Raw genomic sequence first — 26,378 nt, 5'->3', positions numbered from 1 at the left:
TTCTACTTGCCTATCTGGCTATCTATAGAACAAACAGAGGTTTATATATATATATATATATATATATATATATATATATATATATATTTAAGTAATATCAATTTTATTTTTGAATCACAGATTGCATTAATAGCAGCTTTTATTCTTTTATTTATTTTTGAGGTTTATATTCTTAAAGTATCTTGCTTTCATAACAGACTTGTTTTTGTTTGTGAAGGTGAAGGATGGGAGGAAGGGTGAGAACTTGAATAGACTGATATTTTCTTGCTGGAATTCCTCTGTCTTTTCAATTTAAAGAGCTCAAGATAATGTGATATCTCTTACTTCAATGTCATTTTTAATACCTGTCCAAGCATTCTAGCTGTATATACTGTCTTCCATATTAGGAAAGATTATGCCCCCATAATATTTACTTATTATTTTTTATTCTTAATACAGGGGATATTCTAAGATGACCTGTATTCACTCTCTGTGTCCTTGATACAATTACTTTCACACACTTTCAAAAAGTATCATCTCATCATAATGGATTAACACAATTTTGTTAGCGCCTTTTAAATCACAAGAAGTTAACCTCAGTCTTCATTAATAAGATCACATAAAATTAGCCTGTGCTCTTGTTTTCATCTCTGTCCAAAACAGAATATAACAGCTTTTCTGTTTGTAAATTGATTAAGAAATATGATTTAAAACCCATCACTACACTGTAACCTGCCATATACACGGCAAAAACTAAAATCTAGCGATGTAGAAGGAAGAGATGGCATGGGGAGAAATGACAGATACAGGTGAAGGGAAGGAAGGCAGCAAACCACAATGCCATATGTGTACCTGTGCAACAATCTTGCATGTCCCTCACATGTACCCCAAAACCTAAAAGGAAATAAGAAAAAAAATGAAGAAAAAAAAAAAAGAAAAATCTTATTAAGCTATAAAAATTGTGGAATGTTTAAATTCAGTATAAAATTCTTAGAAAAAATGATTCTAATTGATATTCTAAATTTTTGTCAGAAGACAGTTTCCAGCAGCTGTGTGTGTTTATATTAGTTGCCAATTTAAATATTTATAGAATTCATATAAATTAAACATGATTTCCATATTTCTTCTTAATACTAGAAATTCTGGCAAATGTATAGGCATTGGAGTAAATTAATATTCATTATATATTATTGCTTTACAATACAAATCATAAGACAAATTTATTACAAAATCTCTGTGGCTGCTGAAGCACATTCTGGGAATAATAAAAGTATAACCAATTTAGAAAACTTCAAGTTTGAAAAGATAATACAAAAAAAAAAAAAAAAAAAAACAGAAAGGGAAAAATAGAAGTTCTTAAAGACTGTTTTCTATGCATTGTCCTTGAATTTTCAGAACACACTGGACTCTATTCTACGTGCTTCTGTGGAACTGCATGGACTCACCTACCACCCTACCACTTTGCTGCCTGTCTTCACCACTGCTACTGCCAAACCTCCACTACAAAGAAAGGCCAATCTGAATGGAGAGATTTGAGGCCACTGATTGAAGGATGTGACTTAGGAGATAGAGCCACTGTGCCTGCAAAGTTACCCTTTTACTCTGACTCGTGGCCATGGTAATTGAAGAATTACATTTAACTTTCACAGGTCTCTCAAATCTCAAATGGATTTATGATGCGCCTCCCTTAGGTCCTGACTGAAACAAAGTATTCAAACTTATTTTACCAGAGAACTCTTTAATGAAGCTTAGAAAATAAACTCGGCTAATACTGTGATATTTCATATTATTTTGCTAGTATTATTTACATGTGTATTCCTCTCTAGAAATTTTTGGGGAGGAAGAAGGACTGTGTTTGAGGAAAGGTTTGATATTCATAGTCCCCCAGCCAAATGCTTCCCAGCACTATTCTTTTTCATAAAGAAGGTCACAAATATTATATTCCCTGGGGAAAATGACAGAAATAAGAATACCTACATGTAGTTTTATGGGAAAAATAAAAATTATATTGCCTAAATATTATGTAAATAAAAAATAGAATATAAAGTATTGGGGAAAGGAGTAAGTATTAAGTTTTGTGGAAATATGACCCAATGCTCCTCACTGGAGCTTTTAGGGCTGGATGTCACTTGCTGTACTTTCCAGCTGCAGAGGCAATATTATAAAAAGAATGTTCCACCATTTTCACAAGCAAATTAGGTTGCTTCAGTAACTGTAACTTTTATACCAAGTTTTACACTTTAAATGACTAATATGCAATTCCTAAGCAAGGTGTTTTAATCATAATCTTTCCAAAATCTTGATAGTTTCCACTGATGAAAGCTTTTTCAAACAAGCAGATGATCAGACATGTTAAAACTTATCTTCCACAGCCTTTCAAATTTTACAAAAGTTGAAAGTGTCACTAAAAGTAATTTTAAATTTCCTGTGATAATGCAAGAATATTTCAAACCCAATCAAATATTTTAAAACAAACATTTCAAAATAATGATGAAGTTCTAATGTAGAACCGGCAGGCACTGTTAAAACTGGCCAGGATATCATTAAGTGGTAACAGCCACAGAAATGAGTGCAGACAGTAAACTTACAATAAGACACATTTGGGGCACTTCCTGGGGCTGAGCCTCTCAGGAGTCCCAGACCAACCACCCCCAGCCCTCTCTCCCCACCGCTGGCCGCACCTTGGGCTGCAGTCTGTGCTCCTTGGGCACCTGGACCACGAACTCCTCTGGTAGCTCCACGGGACCCTTGTCCGCGATGAGCAGCGGTGCGCTCTGCAGCTGGCTGCTGAAGCAGATGTCTGGGTGGAAGAGCGCCTCCCGGGCTGCGCTCAGCGTGTCGCAATGGAGCAGCAAGGGCTGGATGTCGCTCACTGTGCTTGCCACCTGCGGGGACCGCAGGGCGCACCATCAGACCCCTCTCACCTCAGTCCCGCCTCAGGGGTAGCCCCGGTAAAGGCTATTCCCAAGGCTGCTCTCTGTCGCAGGCGATAGGCCCAAGACTCCAGCCACCCCAGGCCCCACTTAGACAACCCTACATTCGAGAGGGTTCCATCTCCTGGCCCCTAGTATGATGCTGTCCTAGTTAAACAGTCTTAATCAAGCTGAAAATCCTAATCCTAACTCTAATAATGATTAGAAAATTAGACATAATTATTGAAAGCACAGTAAGCTACCTGAAAAAATATAAATATTATTTTTATTTTTATAGATTCACAGCACTCTAATGTAAATGAAGGGCACTAATATCTACTACATAAGTGTAACTAAGAATATTGGTTCCTGAACTCAATTTTTACACAAAAATAGTTTGATAAGTTAATGGGTAAAGAAAGTCCCAGAAAGGTGTTTTTAGTTTATTTGTTTTGTTTTGTTTGATGCATGGTTACACTTATATGGATTGTTTTATACTTATTTATATGTTTTCAGGTCATTTAACTACCATTTTTTGCAAGGTGTTGTATTAAAATCTGTGGTAGACATTAAGGTGAAAAGGATATACACACATTTTTACCATTTATATACACAGTGATTTTACTGACAAATGTTACATATTACATAAATGAGTAAATATGAAAGACCAAGACAACAACGGGAAAAAATATACACATGATTTAAAAAAATAATTCAGAAAACAGCCATACATTTTATGCTATGAAAATAGAGATATTTAAGTAGAGGATTTTTTTTCTGATACATTGATACATGAGATACACATTTCCCTACACTATTTGCAACTAGTTTAATAAATAGGAATGATAATGAAAATATGTCTGCAACAGAAAGAATAAATCTTACCAAAAAAAAAAAGATTTTGCTTCACACAAGTATTTTTTAACATGTTCTAACATGCATGTTTAAAAACACATCAATAATGTTATGTGGCTAACATTAAACAGGAGAGAAACTAAGAAAATCAATAATGCAAGAGAATTTTATGATCATCTTTCTAACACTAGAAATTTATACAGTGGTGACATAATTTTTTGCTGTATAAAATATTTGCAAATTAAGAATGTAAAACATATCCTTCCCAAATACATAAAATAATACAACTTAAAGAAAAAAATATATTAAGAAATATGTTAAACAGTATATCTATAATGAAATACTTGATAATATAAGTCTCAGACATTGCCCCGAAACATTTTTATTTCAATTTATCACAATGTATGATTATTAAAGTATCTAGGCAAAAGGTAACCTGAATGCTGTTTCCACAGCCTGCATGAATGAAAAAGATGCCAAAGAAGAAAATAACTTTCAAGACCAAAAAGCTGTGAAAATCAACATCTCTAAGGATTGCCTTCTCTGATGTTTCACTCTAGTGGGATCATTTCTGATCTTTTGGGTCCTGAGATTTGCCTCTCTTCATTGCCTAAAATGACAATATGACTAATATAAAAATATTTTTACATAAATATATATAGGCATGTTTTCTCTCACAGCTTTATTACTGCTCTGTGGAAAAATATTAGACAAATGTTACCAGAATAGGTTATCCTACAAGCTTCTGTTATTATAAAAAAAATGAAAGATTTTATCCTTAGCCAAGTTAAACTATAAGCACATTTAGTGTGGAGGAGAATATGCTTAGTTGTTCATTCATTCAACAAACATTTATTAAGTTCCCATTACATGTAGTTTCCTCTTCTAGGTGCTAGAGAATTTGGTGAAGAAAACAGACCACAAAGCTACTTTAATGAATTATGTTTCTGGTAAGGGAAATTAGAAAATATACAAGTAAATATTAGAGAAAACAAATACCATATAAATTTGAATAATCTATGGAAAATTTAAATAGATTAATATGTAAAAGCTATTTCATTTAGGGTTTTGTGAAAGACTTTGGATAAGGAGATAAAATATAAATTGGGATTTTAGTGAGATTTGAAGTTGCTAATCATATAACATGGAGTTATATGACTCTAAGTTGCTAGTCAAAGAACATTCCAGGATTCAGGAAATGCCTCCCGGTTAGAATGCCCTTATTGTGTTTGAGAAATGGCACAATAGCTGGGTATAGTGGTTAAGGTGAAGAATAGTCTGGAAGACAGAGAGGCAAGCAACACCCAGATCATGAGCTTTGTAAGCCAGGGTAAAGAGCTTAGTTTTAAGACAATCTATTTAAGATAATTATTCAAACTCTTGGGAGGGAAGGGTAGCATAGGGCAGAGACAAGAAAATAGGAATCTCTTCTGAACTAGAGATCAAATATTTCTAGAAAAGGTCAATTTCTAGAGTAGACAGATAATGATAATTGATTTGGAAATGAATAAACAATGGAATCAAGCCTCAGCTAAACATTATAATAGTACCTGTATCTAAATGAAAAAAAAAAAAAAAATCTCAGAATGAACAAAACATAAAAAACCTGTCAACAGAACTAGAAAGCAAACTCTTAGGGATCTAAAAAGAGTAGTTTGGATTGAGGAATAAAATGATTTCAAGGAGTAAGGGTAAAGAATACAAAATACCAAGAGCTTAAGCAGACTTTGAGTATAAATTGAAAAAAAAAAAAAAAAAAGTAGACTGATGTGTTCTATGAAACCAAAGTGTCCTATCTGTCTATAGTTCATACTCTCATTTAAATTCACCATATCTAGAAAAGAAATCCAACGGGTCGGGGGAAAGCTATAGAGGCTGTCACACTGCCCACGTAGGGAAGGGTTATTAGAGCAGAGCCAAAATCTTGACATTTGCTTTAAAAAATATGTGTCTACCATACTCAAGATATTGTATGACTACCGTGGAAATATTTATTTGAACTATAAATATAAATCCAATTTGTCTTCCTGAAGCTATTATACAAATAAGTCTTCGAGATAAACAGCACATTTCTAAGTCTGGTGTCTGGTATTCCACTAGAAACACGAGTCTTAAGTCTGCAAAGATTCCTTCAACTCACATGCTAGAAAGTTAAAATGTTCCTGCTATACAAATCTCCCAAGCTTCATGTGAAGAGGTTTTGCTCAAAAACTCAGTCTGTCCTAGGGGCAAAATGGTACCTGAAGCAGCAAGTTTCCTTAGGTCAAGGAAGGTGGTATCTATGCCCTGAAATTCTCCAGTCATTTGTCTAAATTGAATACATGGGCTACAAAACCAAGTCAAATTACTCATAGAAGGTTCTTCTTCTCAGATATTTGAAGATAGTTGTTACATTCTAAATGCGTCTTTTCTTCTCCAGACCTTTAAGAAAAAGGATTCCTTCAAATTAGTTATGAAAAATACACCAGCATGTTGTGGCATTAACCGTAATTTGAAGGCACCCCTCAAAGTTTCTTTTCCAATATCATTTGAGACCACAGTTTCAAACTCCACTGTGCACAATTTTAAGAAGTCTCAAAGTTAATTTTGGTTCTGAGACAGGAAGTCATAAATAATAAGGTCAAGGCATCTTGTTCTTTCTATCCTTCTTCAGAGAAGCTTCATGTTTATCTTTGAAAAACTGCATTATCTGATTAGGATTTCATTTAAATAAAGGGAGGATTTTCTATTTTTATTTGTTTTAAAGTTTGAGCTTTTAAATCACATATAATATGTAATATTCCTTGTAAATAATATGAGTTATTGCCATATACAAATCATTTTTATATTTGTTTCATATCCAGGTAGTTTTAACATTTAAGTACTTTCATTCTGCTTTCCTAATGGGCAAGCATGAAATACAAAATTAGCACTTCATAACCTACTATAATGATTGAAATATTTATCCCATGTTCACGTCTCATAAATATCAAAAGCCATCAGAGCAGCACTGTTCCAGAATATTGGTTGTGGGTAGATATGATGCAAGAAGTAAGCAAAAGAAAAATAATGAGTTTTTAAAAGGTAAAGTATTTGTGATGCTAGTACCAGAGTTTTCCTATTATCTGTGGAAGATACAATTAGTATAAATACCAATAAAATTCAAAATTCAATGATAGATAACTTTCAGAGATCAATATTTATTTATGAATATTTTTTTAAATTAAATAAGCACTGTTTCTAACCAAGTTCAACTGTTTCTATTTTCTTGTTCTTCTTACATGAGCAGCTTTGTAATTCAGTCAATTATTCAGCTTCCTCCTCCAAACAGCTATTAATCCTAACAGTGAGCTGGGAGTCTAAACAAAACAATGGGCTACTTCTAAAACAAGAGAAATGCTAAACACAAAATACAACCTGGGTATATTTATCAGAGTTACAAGTGATTTGATTTTCATAAACTAACAATTTTTCTCCCAAGTCATTTACTTTTGAGTTTTAGGGTTGGATTTTCACCATGTCTTTTTATTAGCAACTCAACTATGAGGCTTATAGAGTTTGAAATGTGCACTAATATAGCCATGACAATAACCTACATATTACACGTTGTCTTTCACCATGGTAGTATCTCTTGGAAACAGAATACTTATCCTCCTCAACATACCTGACTAATCCTTTCTACAAATTATCCTTCGTAGTGGGAAATCCTTTCCCCTACTGCTCAGTCTTTCGAAATCTCATCACTTTCTAGTATCAGTCTCTCCATAATTTCACCAAACAGTTCTCTATCTCTATATAAAATCATCATCAAATTTCATATTTCCCTTCCATTCTCTACAAAAACATACTCAAAATCGTTTTCCTTTTTATTTCCAAGATTTAAACCAACACAGTATTGCTGTCTTCTCTAATTGAAGATTTTAAAATTTTACTTATTTTATTTTATTATATTCTAGCTCAATCTCAATATGCTACTTTGGTTGGTTTACTTATAATTAAATCATAGATCTATAAAATAAGGCAAATGCTCAATAGGTTATAAAAGGGCCTATGGAAGAAGCCTCCAGAAGATGGTTAAGCAATTTTGGGTTGAGTTTCTCCTCAAAACACACTTAAAATATATTATTGCATCATTACATTCACAGCTCTGAATCTATTTTTTCATCTTAAAATTACCAATCCTACTACCTATGACTCATTAAAATGTTATGAGTATTCACTGAGCTATTATGGGCAAAACTCTTCAGCTAACAGGAAAGTATTGTGTAAATGCTAGAAATTGTATTGAACTAGTTAAAATAGCAAATGCTTGATTGACACTGAAATGTCTACTGCAACATATATAATAAAAGGGAAAGAAAGAGCAAGAGTTGAGGGACAGAGAAAGGACCACTGTTTTCATTTCTTTTTCTGTAAATAAAGGCACATTTTTCAGTCCTGCTTCCTTATGCATACCTGAAAGCCTCTCTCTCCCACAGCACCTTCACTGTAGCCATATAAAAGATTATGTCTTTCTTGATTTGTCCCTAAGGTGTACATGACAGCTACATAATTTCTTTATAGGCTGGGTAGTAATCTCTAACAATAGTCGTAAAAGTTCCAATTCAAGCACCTGAGTAAGGATGCCATCAGGTAGAAATTGCAACATGAAAGTTCTAACACAGAGGAGTAAATCTGTTTCAAATTTGGGTCTTATAAGAAAATAGCTAAGCTAAGTAGTAACAAATTGTTCTCCTGTGTATGATGAAGCAGATTTTATGGTATACCTGAATGTTATTTAACTCAACAGGTTCCTTCTCTAGACTACCTTGTTTCATAAAGTGCTGGTATGCCTAATGTGGGCAAGCAATTACACTTCAGACAAGGTTCCTCATTAGGTTTCTCCAAAACATAACTTGTTACAATAAAAGCAAACAAATAAGATAAATTTTTGTAGTCATTCAAATAGGAAAAGAAGTCATAGAATAATCTCTGTTTGCTAACAATATGATTCTAGATATGGAAAACCCCAAAGGCAGCAGAAAGCTCCTAAACCTGATAAACAACTTCAGTAAACTTTCAGGGTATAAAATCAGTAGCATTTCTTTTTTTCTTTTCTTTTCTACACAGACTCTCACTCTGCCACCCAGGCTGGAGAGTGCAGTGGCATGATCTCAGCTCATTGAAACCTCAGCCTCCTGGGTTCAAGTGATTCTCCTGCCTCAGCCTCTTGAGTAGCTGAGATTACAGGTGTCCACCAAAATGCCCAACTGATTTTTTGTATTTTTAGTAGAGACGGGGGTTTCACTAAGTTGGGCAGGCTGGTTTTGAACTCCTGATTTCAGGTGATCAGCCCACCTAAGACTCTCAAAGTGCTGGGATTATAGGTGTGAGTCACTTCTATATACAAATAATGTTCAAGCTGAGAACCAAATCAAGACTATAATCATATTTTATAATAGTAACCAAGAAAATAAAATATCTAGGAATCATCTAATCAGAGAGGTGTAAGATCTCTACAGGAAGAAGTACAAAACACTGCTCAAAGAAATCAGAGATGACACTAACAAATAGAAAAACATTACATGCACATAGATTAGAAGAATACTGCTAAAATGGCCATACCACCCACCCAAGGCACTCTACAGACTGAATATCATTCCTATCAAACTATCAATATCAGATTTTGCAAAATCAGGAAAAAAAAAAAAAAAACTATTGTAAAATTTCTACGGAAACAAAAAAGAGTCCCAATAGCCAAAGCAATCCTCAGCAGAAAGAACAAAGCCAGAGGCATCATACAGCCAAATGTCAAACTATCTTATAAGGCTACAATGACTATTTTAAAAGCTACAAAACAGTGTGGTAGCAGTACAAAACAGACCAACAGACCAATGGAACAGAACAGAGAAGCCAGAAATAACACACCTATAGCCATCTGATCTTCAACAAGGTTGACAAAAATACCCAATGGGGAAACAACTCCCTATTTAATAATTGATTTTAAAATGACTGGCTAGCCATGTATGCAAAATAGTGAAACTAGACCCTTACTTTTCACCATATGTAAAAATTAAATCAGGATGGATTAAAATGTTAAATGTAAGACCCTAAACGATAAAAATCCTACAAGCAAACCAACAAAGTATCATTCTGACATCAGCCTTAAGAAAGAATTTATGATTGTCCTCAAAAGCAATTGCAAAAAAACAAAAAATTGACAAGTGGGACCTAATCAGATTAAAGAACTTTTACACAGAAAAAGAAACTATCAACAGAGTAAACAGACAACACACAGAATGGGAGAAAATTTTTTGCAAGCCATGCATCTGACAAAAATCTAACATAACAATCTACAGAGAATTTAAATGAATCAACAAGCAAAAGCAACCCCATAAAGAGCAGGCAAAGGACATGGATGAACACTTCTCAAAAGAAGACATATAAGTGGCCAACAAACATGAGAAAACACTCAACATCACTAATCAATGCACAATTTCAAAACCACAATGAAATATCATCTCACACCAGTCTGCATGACTATTACTAAAAAGACAAAAAATAGCAGATGCTGGGGTAAGGCTGTGTAGTAAAAGGGCTGCTTAAATACTGTTGGTGGAGATACAAATTTGTTCAGCTGCCATGGAAAGCAGGTGGAGATTTTTCTAAGAACTAAAACCAGAGCTACTGTTCTACCCAGTATTCCCATTATTGGATATCTACCCAAAGGAAAATAAATTATTTTACCAAAAATACATATACATTTGTATATACATTACAACACTATTTATAATAGCAAAGACATGGAATCAACCCAAGTGCCCATCAATGGTAGACTGGATAAATAAAATGTAGTACATGTATATGCCATGGAATACTATACAGCCATAAAAAATAATGCAATCATGTCCTTTCCAACAACATGGATGCAGGTAGAGGCCATCATCCTAAGTGAATTAACAGAGGAACAGGAAACCAAATATTGCATATATTCACTTATAAGTGAAAGCTAAACATTAAAACTTATGGACATTAAGATGTGATATGGTTTGGGCCTGTGGCTCCACCTAAATCTCATCTTGAATTGTATTCCCATAATTCCTATGAGTTGTGGGAGAGACTTGGTGGGAGATCATTTGAATCATGGGGGCAGTTTCTCCCATATTGTTCTCATGGTAGTGAATAAGTCTCACAAGATCTTATGGTTTTATCGGGGTTTTCACTCTGGTGTCTTCCTCATTTTCCTTTTGATGCTGCCACGTAAGAAGTGCCCTTTGCCTTCTGCTATGATTCTGAGACCTCCCAAGCCATGTGGAACTGTAAGTCCAATTAAACCTCTTTCTTCGCAGTCCCGGGAATGTTTTTACCAGCAGCACGAAAATGTACTAATACAAGATGAGAAAATAAACACTGGGTAATAAGAGGTAGAGTAAAGCAAAGGCTGGAAAACTACCTATTGGATAGTATGCTCATTACCCTGGGTGACAGGATCATTTGCCTCAGACTCATGCAATACACTCCTGTAACAAACCTGCAAAGTTACTCCCTGAATCTATTATAAAAGTTGAAATTATAAAAATAAATGAATAAATAAACTTTTGTCAAAACACTAAGCTACCATGTCACAAAAGCTTTGTAAGACACGCTGAGAATAGTGGAACAGTCAAATACATGGTTGCTAAAGCTAAAGAGAAACATTTCATTTTGCTAAAGGACAGAAGAACCAACTTCTCAAGACTGCTTTTTAATTGGCTTTCATACCTAGCATTTTATATATCCTAAAAATAAAGGACAAAATCGTGACTTTCATTATAATTGTTGCATAAATTGTAATACTGTGATGTAAATACCTTAAACACTTGTTAAAATGAGTAAGCAGAGATTTCTGTTAGTGATATCAATTAATTAGAGATTTGGCTTCTGACAGAAAAGATGATTTTTTTTTTTTCATTTTCAGTCCAACAAAATCTGTATTACGTACCTTAAGCAGAGTGATAACTAATAGTAAGAGTTTCCAAACATCTGTCTTTTTGTAAACATAATGCAAACAAATTTAAATTCATGGTAATGAAAAACTTTCAGAATGTGTTATTTGGATAACACTGACTTTTTTTTTCCTCTACTCCTCTCCTCAAGAATGTCAATTTTTTTAATGGTATGGCAGCTATACTTTCAGAATGCTGTAAAGTAAATCCTTTATTTAAAAATCTTTACAATTATAGTAATGGGACACTCTTCCTTAATCATACTGCCAATTTTAACTCATGTGGGCAAAATGAGCAAAAATTATCTTTATATTTACAGAGCTCTGTTTTGTTAGTGAGTTCTCTCTCCCTCTCCTAAATAAATCATAACTGCGATTTCTGAAGACAGCTGAGAAGAATGAGAACTGTTTTTCTTTTTTATGGTATTAAGGTATTTTTGCCACCCATCCTCCGTTCTCAACACATACGCACAACAAAATCAATCTTTTTTAAAGTCCCTCCCACAGCCCATTGGAATTACGCGAGCACAATCCAAGATGAGATTTAGGTGGGGCCACAGAGCCAAACCATATCACATCTTAATGTCCATATGTTTCAATGAATGCCTAAATTCTGTTTAACAAGACAGCAAATGTTGTTAACAGGCTCAAATGTCAAAATGATCGATTATGTTACATTGGTGGTATATAAATAGAATATGATCATTATTGGACACCTACTTTTAAAAATCGACATGATGGATTTTTACCTGCATGCAGAAGGACAACATAAAGCCTGCCAGCAGCCAGTAACCTCTAATACATCTGTGCTATCACAGCTATTCCAACTATCCAGCTATTGTAACTCATCTAAAAGGCTTCCTTTTAAGCAATTGTGTAGTGTTCCCTGGAGGGAAAGCATCATACCAGCCTGTTGCTTTAAATTTTATGCATTATTTGTCTTCATTATTAAATATTGTGCCCTTAAGGTCTGCATCATTTCACCAAGTTCCCTATCAAAAAGAGAAAAAAAAGAAGAACAAGGATCACTGCAAAACTGTCATCACCATTGTTGATTTGTATGGAGAGCTACACTAAAGATTCGTTCTGATCTAATTCAGGTAGTATTTATGTTTTCTACTCTTGTGATATCTCTAACAACTTGGAGAAAATCAGTAATGAGTAAAAGCAAACTATTTATTCTTTTAATAAATACAGAGGTTTAAAATTTTTTTTTAAATTTTTTTTTAACCTACATGATCTAATCATATCTAGACCTTTTGTCCTCACATCATCTGTTATTCTCTAAGGCAACAAGAAAATCAATCCGTTTTAAAGTCATCTGAGTCCAAGAAAAAGAATGAAATGTTGTAAAATGCTACTTTATGTTTGTGTGTTATTTTTATCTTTGCATTTAATCAAAGCAATGATTTCTCTAATTTAGGTCACTATATTTACCCTTTTTAACTTCAGGTAAGACTAATGATAACAAAGTGAGGGCATATCTGTCACTCACTATTCAATTTTTTTTTTAAATTTAGAAAGAATAGTGATGACAGGATATTTTATTGGGCTTACAGTCTAATTAAAAGCAACAGAATTGCACTTTGAATAGCTTTTCAACACCCTTTCACATTTTTCTTTGAATGCTGATCTAAGCTTAAGATGTTCATTAGTAACTCATTAAAGACTTAGTTACAGTCCAGTGGGTGACTCCTAAATATAATGATGGAATGTGTGCACAAACGTGTAGACTCATAATTAGAAAAAACTGTCACATTGTGGATTAAGAATATACAATGCAGTCTTTGAAAAAGAACTATGGAAAGTAAGTGACCCCAAGATGGTGTTGTATTTTAAATTTTGCTTACTATCCAGATCATTTGTTTTTTGGTTCTAATTCCTGAAGGTATGTTTTAATGATCCCATTCTCCCAGGATTAAATGTGTGAGGCTTTGTACTAGGGCCTTTTTATACATTATTTTATTTAATCATCATACTATAACGAAGCAGACCTAATTACTCATTTAACAAATAAAGAAACTGATTTAAACTCTTTGAGGCCATGTATCTTGGAAGTATTGGAATTGGAGTTAAATTCTGAGGCTTAATATCTTTCTACTCCATTTAATAGGATCATACAAGATAAGATATTAAAGCAGTTTAAATTAGACAATATTGTAAACTTCAGCTTCTAGGCTTCATGTAAGCAAAGCTTCCCAAATATGCTGACATCATCTTCCATGGTTCCTGAAAACTACAGGAGATACTCAGTCTCAACATTTATAAATCATTAATTATCCTTGCCATATAATACACCAGGTTCTCTACTAATGTCCATATTTCTTTGTTTGTTCATTAAAAGATATGATATGAATCCAGAGGACACTAATATATAATATGTGGATTTGATAGAAAGATGCAGAGCTATAGATTTACTCTTGAGATGAACTGAAAGGCATTCAGTAATCTATGGAGCATGTTAGAGAAAAACAGTCTACAGAAATAAAATGAAAGACTCAATATTTATAATATAATTTGAGTAAAGATATAAAAATATAAAAAAGAGGATTTCTAAAATCTGGAAAAAAATTCAGACTCCACCAAAAATATAAAGTTTTCTTGGCTACCAAAGTTTAATTATCTTCAACATTTTCTTAAGGAGAAGTAATTGGACAGTAATAAAACCCAATAAATTACCTTCCTGTTTTATATATAATTCACCTACAGGTCTCCTATAAGAATAAAGTTTAAATTATGGACAATTATTAATTTTTATAGACCTAATAACAAAAAAACTGAGGTGACAACCCACAAGAATGGGAGAAAATATTTGCAAACTATCCATCTAACAAGAGTTAATAACTCAACAGGAAAAAATCAATCTGATTTTAAAATGAGCAAAAGATGTGAATGTGAATAGACATTTCTAAAAAGATGACATACAAATGACCAACAGATAAACGAAAAATGCTCAACATCACTAATCATCAGAGAAGTGCAAATTATAACCACAATGAAATATCATCTCCCAAATGACAGATACAGGTGAGGGGAAGGAAGGCAGCAAACCACACTGCCATGTGTGTACCTATGCACACAATCTTGCATGTTCTTCACATGTACCCCCAAACCTAAAATGCAATTAAAAAAAAAAAAAAGAAATATCATCTCCCACAGTTAAAATGGGTTTTACCCAAAAAACAGGCAATAACAAATGCTGGTGAAGATGTGAAGAAAGGGGAATCTTCGTACTTTGTTGATTTGCAGGTAAACAGTGCAGCCACAATGGAAAAGAGTATGAAGATTCCTCAAAAACGAAAACAGCTACCATATGATGCATAAATCCCACTGCTGGTGATATGTCAAAAGAAAGAAAATCAGTGCATTGAAGAGATATGTGCACTCGCATATGGACTGCAACACTATTCACAATATCCAAGATATGGAATCAACCTGTGTCTATCAATGAATGAACAGATAAAGAAAATGTGGTTACATATACAAAATGAAATATTATCCAACCATAAAAAAATAATGAAATTTTTAAGCCAGGCATAGAAAGACAAATATTGCATATTCTCACTAATATGTGACAAATTAAAAAATACTAAACTAATGGAGATAGAGAGTAGCATGATGGTTACGAGAGGATGGGAAAATTAGTGGAGAGGAGAGAGATGAAGAGAAGATGGTTAGATGGTACAAAAATACAGTTGGGTAGAAGGAATAAGATCTAGTGTTGAGTAGCACAATATGGTGACTATAGCCAACAATAATTTATTGTATATTTCAAAATAACAAAAACGGTATAATTGTAATATTCCTAACACATATAAATAAAAATATTGGAGGTGATAGATACCCTTATTACTCTGTAGTAACTGATCCTTACAAATTATATGTTTGCATCAAATATTATATATATCCCATAAATATGCACTATTAGGTAGTTATAATAAAGAAAATAAATTTAAAAAATCTTGAATGAATGAACTACTTTGAGGAATCAAATACATGAGTAAAAGAGAGCTAGATACAGTGGTTCACACCTGTAATCCTAGTGTTCTGGGAGGTCAAGGCAGGAAGACTGCTGAGCAATACAGCAAGACTCCACCTTTATGAAAAAATTTAAAAATTAGCCAGGCATGGTGGCACATGACTGTAATCCTAGCTACTTGTGGGCCTGAGGTGGGAGGCTTACTTGAGCCCAGGAGGTCGAGGCTACAGTGGGCTCTGATTGACCACTGCACTACAGCCTGGAGGACAGAGCGAGACCCTGACTTACAAAAAGAGGGAGGATTTAGAGTGCTGAAGGTAGACACATAGTGCATAATTCAACATAAAATACATGAGGTTTCAGTAGATAAATTCAGGCAAATAGCTTCCCAGAAAATGTGAAATGTTCCCAACACAAAGAAATGATAAATGATTGAGGTGATAGGCATCCTAAGTAATCTATTTGATCACTATACACTGTATGAATGTATCAAAATACCATATGTACCCCACAAACATATACAAATATTATCTATGAATAAAAATTACTTTTTACTAATATTTAAATTTTTTACTTAAAATTAAAAATTTAAAAATAAAAAATTTAAAAGCTACTCTTAGAAAATGTATTCTAAAAAACTCTTAAAACCAAATGTCTTCTAACAATATCTGTCTTTTCAAAAAAGATATTTTCATAAAGAATGCTTATAATTTGACAACAAATAACCCAATTATAAAAAACCCAATTGTATTGAGGATGAAAGTAAATAGTAATCCAAGAATAAGAAAACAATGACTTTATATTGTATATTCATATATTTTTAAATTTGTTCAGCATTAAGTATAAAACAACAACCCTACTGTAGTCAGAGTCCACTGCAAATCAAGAAATATTCAAAATATGATAAATTACAAACACCTCAGTCACAATACACAAAATTACAATATAAGAAAATGCTATTTTACTCCAAATATATACACGTCACTCATAGATTATCACTATAATTAAATTCATATATAACACCTTTTGCAACTTTTCCAATTGCCAACCAATATACTATTTGGGAAAGTTTCTAAACAAATTCTTCCACATAAAGTAAAGCTATCAGCCATGCATATTTGTAGCTTACACTTTGATATCAGCAATTGTGCAGACAGCTTACCATATACATATTTTAAAACCCAGTACCCACTGGCTAATGTGGATGGTGTTGGGTGTGTTAGCAGTATCCTCATATATCATTACCATGACATAGATTTTTCTGTATAATGTATTTGACCATAAAAATTGTTATATTACTGCAGAAATTACAAATTACCTAGGCTGGCAAGTGTTATAAACATTTCAAGGATGATTAATTTCTAAAAATAATGAAGTTAAGCAGAGCTTAGAAGTCAACCTGACTCACAACTAATAAAACACTACTTCATAGAAAGAATTATATGATAAAATGCTATGTAGTTAATTGTAATTTTGCACTTTTTCAAGTTTCATATCTCATTAGAAGTTACAAAATACATGAGTATTACCTTAAATCTTTGACATTAGTATTATAATTGTAAACACAGATAAACAATAAAATGAAAATTATATAAAAATAAATAGGCACCTGATCATTCGTTTGTCCCTACTAAGAACTGTTTATTATAAGTAATTTCTTGCACATGATAAAATGCAGGATAACAAGCAAAGTCCCGGAATATATAAATATAGATGCAACTTTAACGATACACTTGCAGAAAAAAAAGCATGAATAAGGTGGTTCTAGAAGCTTGTTTAATATTGTAGTTGATTTTGCTTTTGTGAAGACTCTATAAAACATATTGCTTGCCGTTATTCCTAGTTTAAGTGCCAGTGGTCCTGCTTTCTACCTCTTCAACTATGATGCAGTTGTTACAAGTGAGGTTCAATTAAGCCAAGATATAGTTGAAATATTTGAGCACCACAATCACCATCTGAACTCCCAAATAGCTAGGCCTTGGATGTAGTTACCTCCCAGGAACAGGTCTCACAGCCCAAGGTCCCACATTGGACCTTGATATTTCTTTACCGCCAATCAGAATGAGTCCCAGGTACCTGCATTATTACTAGGTTCTTGTTCTCCAATTTCCTTATTTTCCCTTGCTCCCAACCACTTCAATAGAACAACAACAAAAAAAGAATCCTTTATCTTCATACAACACTACAGGAGTGCACAGCAAAGAACTGGCCATCTGCTTCAGCTGCTCCTCTTTACTTCTGCCAGGTCTCATTGCATTATAGATAAGGATTTTATGGCTCTACAGGAAGGGGACACAGTCATGGAAAACAGAAAAAGAGAAATACAGAAGTACACAGAGACACAGAATATGAACAGATAAACATAGAAGCAGGGACATATTCTAATTTTAAAAATCGTACATATTTATGCAATATTGATGTACTTGTTTTGTTTTTCTACATAAAATATTGGCCGGACTTTTTAGAGCAATGAGGAGATTATTCAACTAACATAAACATTATCAGAATTAATTTTTTGGCTTAGTTTCTAATTTTGTCTACGTAGATTATGCAAAAATATAACCCTAACAATTATATATAACCAATTAAAATAGTAATTTAAACATTCCTACATAGTGAGAATAATTTTGTTTAGATATTAGTAATATTGATAATAATTGTTTACATACTAGTATTTAGAAATGTTTGGAAAAACATAAATACTGAGATTAGAGTAGAAAAAGATTTATTTCCATTCTCGGGGTTAGAATAACAGTAATTATTTATTTTCCTTACCTAGTGCTCAGGAGTTTACCTCTATTACAAGGTAAGAAAGGAGTAGGGAAAAAATGAGAGGTTTATCAAATGCCAAAGCACTATGTTAGAAGTTACACATATATAATTTCATCCATTTCTTAAAATAATTCTGCAAGGAATAAAGGTTCATTCTTGCAGATGAAATTATATTTTTACATATTTTTAGGTTACTGTAAGCTCCTTGAGGGAAGAAGTACAAGTCTTTTGTTCACTTCTGTCTTGAGCATCTAGTAGTTTTCTGGCTTGCAGTGGGTCATTAATGATATTTATTAACTAGTTGACAGATAAACAGGATTACAGAGCCAGTAGGTGGCAGAGTTGGAATTTCATCTCCTGTCTGTCAGACTGCAGAACCACGGTCTGTCTGTCCCAAGAACATGGAAGAGGCAGATGGTTAACGTTTCTGCCTCACCTGCTCCCAAGTCACCAGGAGAGTTGAGATGAGATTCTATGTAGAGAGGAATGGTCTTGATAGGAGTTGGATATCTACTGGCAGCAAAAGCAGAGCTCAAAAGCCAAGTCCTTGATTTTAATTTGCCTGTGTCATTTAATAGCTGTGTGACCTCAATTTACTTTACCACAGGGTACCTCAAAGTCTTTATCTGTAAAGATAGTGATGATCATAATAACAAATAATAAAAATAAACCCATGCACTTACAGTGAATATTAAGTGAATTAAAACATCTTAAGTTTATGGCTAAAAATTCAGTAGTCATCGTTAGTATTTTTTTCTTAAGAGTGGGATAGCAATTAAGATCATTATTCAGAAAAAATAATTCTCAATGGTCAAGAGGGCCAAAGATCTGGACATCTCAACAACAGTAGCAAGATGTCAGCAGAGAATATGTTGGAACCAGAAGTACTTCTGTAACTGTGACATACATTTTAACTCAGTCATCTGAGGTTTCAAGTCATGCAGTAGTCTCTTAAGCCAGGATGGATGGGGACTCTAAAAATTCCTATCCTATTATATTTCAGCACTTGATCAAAGGTACATTTTTCTACTTATGAGCAAGTTAGGTTCCAAAAGGCTGCTTATAAAGCCCTTCATTCACAAGTCAGAAATGGTATCACAAAGGCAAAAGAAAAAGCCTTCTTATAGAAGGAAGACAAAACCACTTGCATTTTCCCAGGTGCAGAGTTTTAAAATAAAGGAAAAAGTTGATTTAAAAAAAAGTTTCTACATTGTTTCGTCCTCTATGGTTCAAAACTCAGGATACTATTGAATAGTCAACATAAAATGGAAAGAACTACTTTAATTTTTAGCCCAGAGTATTTTACATACCACAACAGTCTTTGGTATGTCCTATCATTACGCTAGTGGTTGATTTAATAGTTTTCAGAGAGTTACTTGGAGATATTCTCTCTCTCTCTGTCTCTCTCTCTCTCTCTCTCTCTCTGTGTGTGTGTGTGTGTCTGTGTGTGTGTGTGTGTGTCTGTGTGCATGTGTGTGTGTGTATGTGTGTGCAGGTGTGCTTTCAATACAGACTATCAATCCCCAAAACAAGACCCAAGACCCATGGCTCAGCCACATTTTGGGGTCCACTGAAATATATAATATGTGTCAGTTTTAAGAACCAGGCATTTTAGTTTTGAAAAGCGAATCTTTCTTACAATATCTGTTTCTGCTATTTTTAACCTAAATTTCTCTAACAAGGGTAATTTTAGTGTGACATTTTGAACATGAATTGTTTGTGTGTAAATATATGTATGTGTGTGTGTGTGTGTGTGTGTGTGTGTGTGTGTATGTATTTTTTTTTCCATAGTATCAGCATTAAATAAGTCAGCTCTATGGCTAATTCCTCATTATTATAATTTACTTGAACAAAAATTAACTGGAGGGATAGATTATATAATGAAGGGAACTCAAATGTTCAAGCACCTAATATTTGCTATGCACTGTGCTGTATTATTTACATATGCTATTTATTTTATTCTCAAAATAACATTATAAGGGAGGCATTTTTATAACATAAAAAAATCTAATTTAAATTACCTTTAGATATATGGATAATTAGAAAAGCACCGTTTCAAGTAAAATAGCTGTTTTTATTTTCCCGCATCACAAAATGTTATATGTGCCCAGGTAGGGAATGCAACACAGCCCTAGTATACAATTAAGAAAACATTTAAAAATTTTGGACAAATTTGCTTAAAACAAGATGGTTGAATTAGTAAGATTTTACTACCATTTTAAAAACATCTCTACCATATAGTGAATTGCTAGAACTAAATATTTTGCGTCCAGGGGACTTTAGAGGAAAACTTCAAAAGAAGTTATTTTACCCAGTATTTAGAATGACAGAAAATGCAATTCATGTTAAAACTTAAAAACACAGGCCAGATTCAGAGTTGCATCACTGATGAACTACAATGGGTTTCTATAGTAAATTAAAAACCAAAAGTGAGCTAAAAAGGCTAAAATTCATTTCAGCTGCTTGCTACACTATAATATTCTGGGACCTCCTAAGCGGTGGCAAATACAGCTGTGTCCTTTTTTCTTTGCTATAATTATCATCAACATATGAGAGACTGACTATATTACAACATTTTCATCTTAGAGTAAAAAATCAATGATAATTAACCAAAAATATTAAATTGTGTAAGAGGAACATACATAGAGACTTTAATTTATCAGGTTTTAGAGAGATTCAGTGAATATTATACCAAGTTATAAAGACATAAATGTCTCGGTTATATAATGAATAATGTGATATATTTTATAATATTTGCAAAGGTCCATCATTCCTAAACTATATTTCTGTTAAAAATGCAAAGATATCTAAATGAACAATATTAAGTATACACGTCTATTAAGAATATTAGCATGTTTCCATAAAATCACCTTTCTTTAAAAAGTGAAAACATACCTTAATATTATCTTCTTGTTGTGTTGTTTTGATTTTTTATTTGTTTGTGTTTCTGCATGACAAGGTATAGTACAGCAACAATTTCCCTTTAATGGGAGGTTATAGTTTGTGTTCTGTATATTAAAGATTGTGCAAAGCACTAAGTACTCAGAAAAAAAAAATAATTACTTGGTTTGGGAAAGCAGATACTTTTGAATATGTAGGATTTTACTTTTAGAGTTTTCCTTCAAATGCTCAAATTTACTACATTAAAAATGTTTAAGTATGATAATATGTAAGCCAAAAAGTTCACAATAAATTAGATAATAATTCAGCGGATTTTCCAAAAAATGTGGTAAAGACAAAAAATAAAATGCAAGAGCTTTTTTTTTTTTAAATAAAAATCTTTTGGTTATAAATACATTTCAATAGGCACTTTAAGAAATGCAACTGAAAAGTCATAACTATTTCAGCTTAAAATACACATCACGTTCTTTTAACTTTTTCATACTAACATAAGGTAAGAAAAAACCACAAAGTAATCTCAGAGCAAAGATCCCAAGGAAGGGTCTAGTATGAATAAGTGAGACAACATTAAGCATTACACAAAAATCTACTGAAAGATCTTACCATGAATTATTGGAGCTAACAGCGTCATGAAAATTAGTAGCTGCGATGGCCACATGGCTGTCTACTCAGGTAGGGAGTATTCCTCAGGAAGGAGTGTTCAAACACGGAACAAAATACGTGTATTTCTAGTTCCTCTTCTGTATTCCAAGACTGAAGATTGTTCTTTAAATTAAAAAGAAAAAGAAAAATTCCTCCGGAACAGAAACACCAATATTCCAAATCTGAAACCTTCAAAAAAGAAAAAAAAAAGGGTTATTGAATAAAATAAGTAAGTAATCTAAAGGCATTATTTATATAATACATGTATTACCATCATGTTTCTATCCTGGCCTTAGCTCTTAATGAAATAAACATATCAGTCTCTATTGAACAAATTATCTTAAATATACTGATTTTAATATATATAAAGAGATTTGGAGCTTATTTTGTGAACTTTTCCCACAGTATAATTTTACTAACATTAGAATAGTAACATATTTCGTTCATCACTGTTACCATAAGTAAGTTTAAAACAAAAGGTAAATATATCTCTTACTTTCATTTCAGGCTGCAATATTCATTGCAGAAATTAGTCTGCATATTAACTACATAACTTTTCTAAACATCTCTGTAAACCTATGAACATCATAGATTTATGTTTACAAAAGATGTTACTCTTTTTGTTTGAATGTCAAAAGCCTCAGTACTAAAAGTCAAGGCAAGGTATGCTTAAATCACAATTTATGATTATTAAAGATAGATTATTATGTCTAAAATTTCCTTTATGTTATTCTAAACAACTTATTTTTAACAGTAACCATATAGATACAAACTAAATTAAAATGCAGTTCAAATATAATTCATTCAACAGAGGTTAGTTGAATGCTCACTGAAATACAAAGCTGTGGTCTAGAAACATGGAATAGAATACTGAAGAAAACATGGAACCTATTCTCCAGAATCATATAATTCAAGAAGAGGAATCTTGCTTAGGAGTGTCAAACATTAATAGCTTTAAACACTGAAAAAGTAACTTTATTGAACCAAACTAGTGAAGTGGCCTCCTCTTAAGTCTTCACAGATTTATCTTAGGAAACCAAAATACTAAAGGAACATGATCCAAACCCTGAAGACATCATCTTTTACAGTCAGCACCTTTCAAACTGATCAATCAAGCACAAATTGGGCCTTCTTTCCTTCCTTTCTTCTTTTATTTTTTTCTTTCATTCTCTCTGTCTTTCTTTTCTTTTTTATGTCCTGGAGATTGATACTTATTTTCAACAATCTCAGATTTTTAGAATTAAATGTAAAAATCTTCTGAAAAGGGATATTCAAAATTGATTAATGAGGAATGTATTAATAAGCTTCATTCTGTCAAAATGCAAACCAAAGTCTTCAAGGCAAAATTGCACAAAATAATCAGATGTTTTGATATTGTTATTTACGGCATGGTAGTTAAGAGCACAGATTCTGGAGTCAGACAACCTGATCTCAATTACTGTTCCACTACGTTGGGCAAGTCATTTAACTATATAGAAACTCAGTTTTCCTATGGTCATTTAACTATAGAGTCTCCATTTTTCTATCTATGTAATCGGTGGGGGTCATATTACTTAATTCATACAGTTATATGAACATTAAATGAGTTAAAATTTGTAATTTTTAATTACATAAAGTACACAAAAATAGCCCAGAACAATGCTGGCTTGTGGTAGGTGCTATAGCATTGGCATTTATTTTATCCTACCCATCCTTTCAATGGGAATCCATACAAAGCAAGATCAAGATTATTCAATAATTTAAAAAAAAATCTATTGATTACTATTGTATACATAATATCCTACAGCACTAAATATGGACACAATAAAGATTTTTTCTTTCATTTCATAGATATGATGGGAAACAAAGCTGATTCTAGATATTCTCATAACATTTTACCTTTGCAAATAGAGAAAGCAAAGACAAGAAACGACATATGTGGTTGAAATAAAACTGAAACTAAGTGAAAACACGCACAACATTTTCATTTTGTTTTTGCTCACCCAATTCTGACTCACAAGAAAACCTGAAAATCTATTCTCAATTGTCATTTAGTGTATAACTCAGAAATTTTGAAAGCAATTACTAATTTTAAATTACATTATTTAACATGCACAAAATAACTGACAGATACTTAAAGAGGGATATTTAAGTTGACAGGTAATTGACAGATTCATGAACAAGATCACAATGCTCTACCCTAGCAAACCACAACATTCTATTCCTGTGTCTTTTTTTGCCTTCCTCTGTGACCATGAAGTACATGAGAGTCAAAAGTTGGTACTAGGAGATGTATGTACGTACACACACATACACATACACACACACACACACATACATATACACACACACACATAAATAGGACATAAATGTATATACAGCCTTTCATCACTAGAAGAAATTATGAGCTGCCATTTAGATGAATTATTTGTTCATTCTCTCAAACATGTATGCTATATATTAACCACAGTAGATATTACAGAAAATTCAAATTAATAGAACAGTTTTCCTCACAACCCCTACTGTAGTGGGGAAAAAACCAAACAGGACACAGTAAAGCAAATGAAGTCACAAGGTAAAGAAGAATTAACTTTCACATGCTACACGTTGTTCTAGATGTTACACAAAGTCTTAATGTAATTATCCATACAAATCTATAAAGCAGGTAACATTGTTCCATGTTTACTGAGAAGGAAAGCCAGACATGTTATGTGGCTAGAATTTCATGCCAAATTGACTTCAACATTAGTGATCTTTCCTCTATGGCACAAATAAACAGGACAATAGATGAAAATAATTAGGAACATGAATTGTGCGAAGGAAAGGTACAGCATGGGATTTCCATAGAAGACACAAGCCTTGCTTAAATGAAATATTATTTGATTGTGATGACTGGAGAACCTGGAACAGCAAGGATACACGAGGCAGGCAGGAAAGGATACAGAGAGGACATGTAGATAAGGACATCAGTTTAAGTACAGTGCAGCATCTATTGGAGGAAGAGAGAAAATTGCTTCCACAGTGAAATATGAGTATTGCTATTGTTAACTTTGGTTTCAGTTACAAACAGAATAATTTATTTCATACAACAAACATTTTGCATTGTTGAAATAATGGGAAAAAGTGATTTTACAGAAAAAATAAGAAAGTACATACCTATTAGTTATTAATAATGATTTATCTTAAGGTATTGTAGCAGGACATTGAGCCACCTCTACTCAGACATTTGATTTAGGCATAGGGATTTGTTTTCATAATTATAATGTAAGTAGAGGTGGGAAAAGGAATTTACAGGAATAAAAGCTATTGTTTCAAGAAGGTGACATGTTCTCACATTCTAGCCTCACCACCCACTCTCTCTTACAACTCCAGTACTGTGCCAATTAGAGGTCATATAATTATACAATCTATATGTAATTATACAATATATATGTCATATATTTATTGCAATAATTATACAATATAAGTTTTAATAGTTAATAGTTAGCTCATAAGCTACAGAAATATAGCATTACTCTGAATTATAACAATTTCTTAGAAAACTTTTCATGGTGATTTTTCCAATGAGGTGTCATTAATGTCATCAAATTTATTTTCTTATAAAAATCTGAATGATTATCTGTCTTCAAACAAAACTGAGTTGATTATTCTTTACAAGATCCAAAATTTAGAATTGAAGTTGATTAAAATGAGCTAATCTACGTCATTAATATTTAAATTTAGAATTTTAAAGTTGTGTTATTTAACACAAGTTCCACTAAAAGTTAAAAAAGAATATAGTGTGGAAAGAAATGCTACAAAAAGCTTAAATAACTAAAGTCTTCCATCATTAAATACTTGGAAACTTTTGTATTTATTAACTTTATGCTAATTTTTATTAAAATCGAACACAATTATACTCTGAAAGAATTTGAATTTTTTTTTTTTTTGGTTGTTGTTGTTGTTGTTGTTGTTGTTGTTGTTATTCCTTTCAACAAAGTAAGTTTTCTGAACTGGAGACATTGATTTTACAATCTGGAAACTTTCACTTTGAATTCTGGTGTCATAATTGTTTCCCAGTTTAATTTTTTAATATTTGTTTCTTTTCAAATCATACTCAAAAATTTATATTTCTATCTTACATTATCTTCCTTTTTATACACCAAACAGAGGTTAGCATTAGAATCTCAAAACTTCTTATCTTAGGAATATGTTAGCTACTCTTAAATCACATTTCTGTAAGATAATTTACTCTCAAACATTCCCCCAAGTAAATTGAATACTATCATAGCTTTTACATCATAATACCATAAACAAGAAACTATATGTTCTTTATAATATTTTTAAATTTCCTCAACTCCTTATTGCTCACCTGTTATAAATTCTAACCACAAACTCTACTCCAATATCAACTTTACAGATTTTTGTTAATCCATAT

The 26,378-nt window shown here is 32.6% G+C and overlaps 1 protein-coding gene across 32 annotated transcripts in view; it reads right to left on the bottom strand.

Moving 5' to 3' along the window:
• ADGRL3 (adhesion G protein-coupled receptor L3) overlaps window positions 1-26,378 on the bottom strand; it is an 846,433-nt gene that overhangs the window by 536,795 nt on the left and 283,260 nt on the right. For 31 of the 32 annotated variants that reach the window (XR_012516839.1, XM_074396184.1, XM_074396178.1 and 28 more), the window contains 2 exons: window positions 21,944-22,171; window positions 2,661-2,864 (listed from right to left, as the gene is read on the bottom strand). Coding sequence is in view for 31 of the 32 variants with exons in the window: in XM_074396184.1 (XP_074252285.1) it covers window positions 2,661-2,864; window positions 21,944-21,998 (259 nt within the window). In the remaining variant the exon portion in view is untranslated. The remainder of the gene's footprint in view (window positions 1-2,660; window positions 2,865-21,943; window positions 22,172-26,378) is intronic. The other variant, XM_074396194.1, reaches the window with a different exon arrangement.

Source organism: Saimiri boliviensis, chromosome 3 (assembly GCF_048565385.1).
Source record: "Saimiri boliviensis isolate mSaiBol1 chromosome 3, mSaiBol1.pri, whole genome shotgun sequence".
Classification (NCBI taxonomy): domain Eukaryota; kingdom Metazoa; phylum Chordata; class Mammalia; order Primates; family Cebidae; genus Saimiri; species Saimiri boliviensis.
Note: the sequence above shows the minus strand (reverse complement) of the source record. Positions and strands in the feature narration are given on the sequence as shown.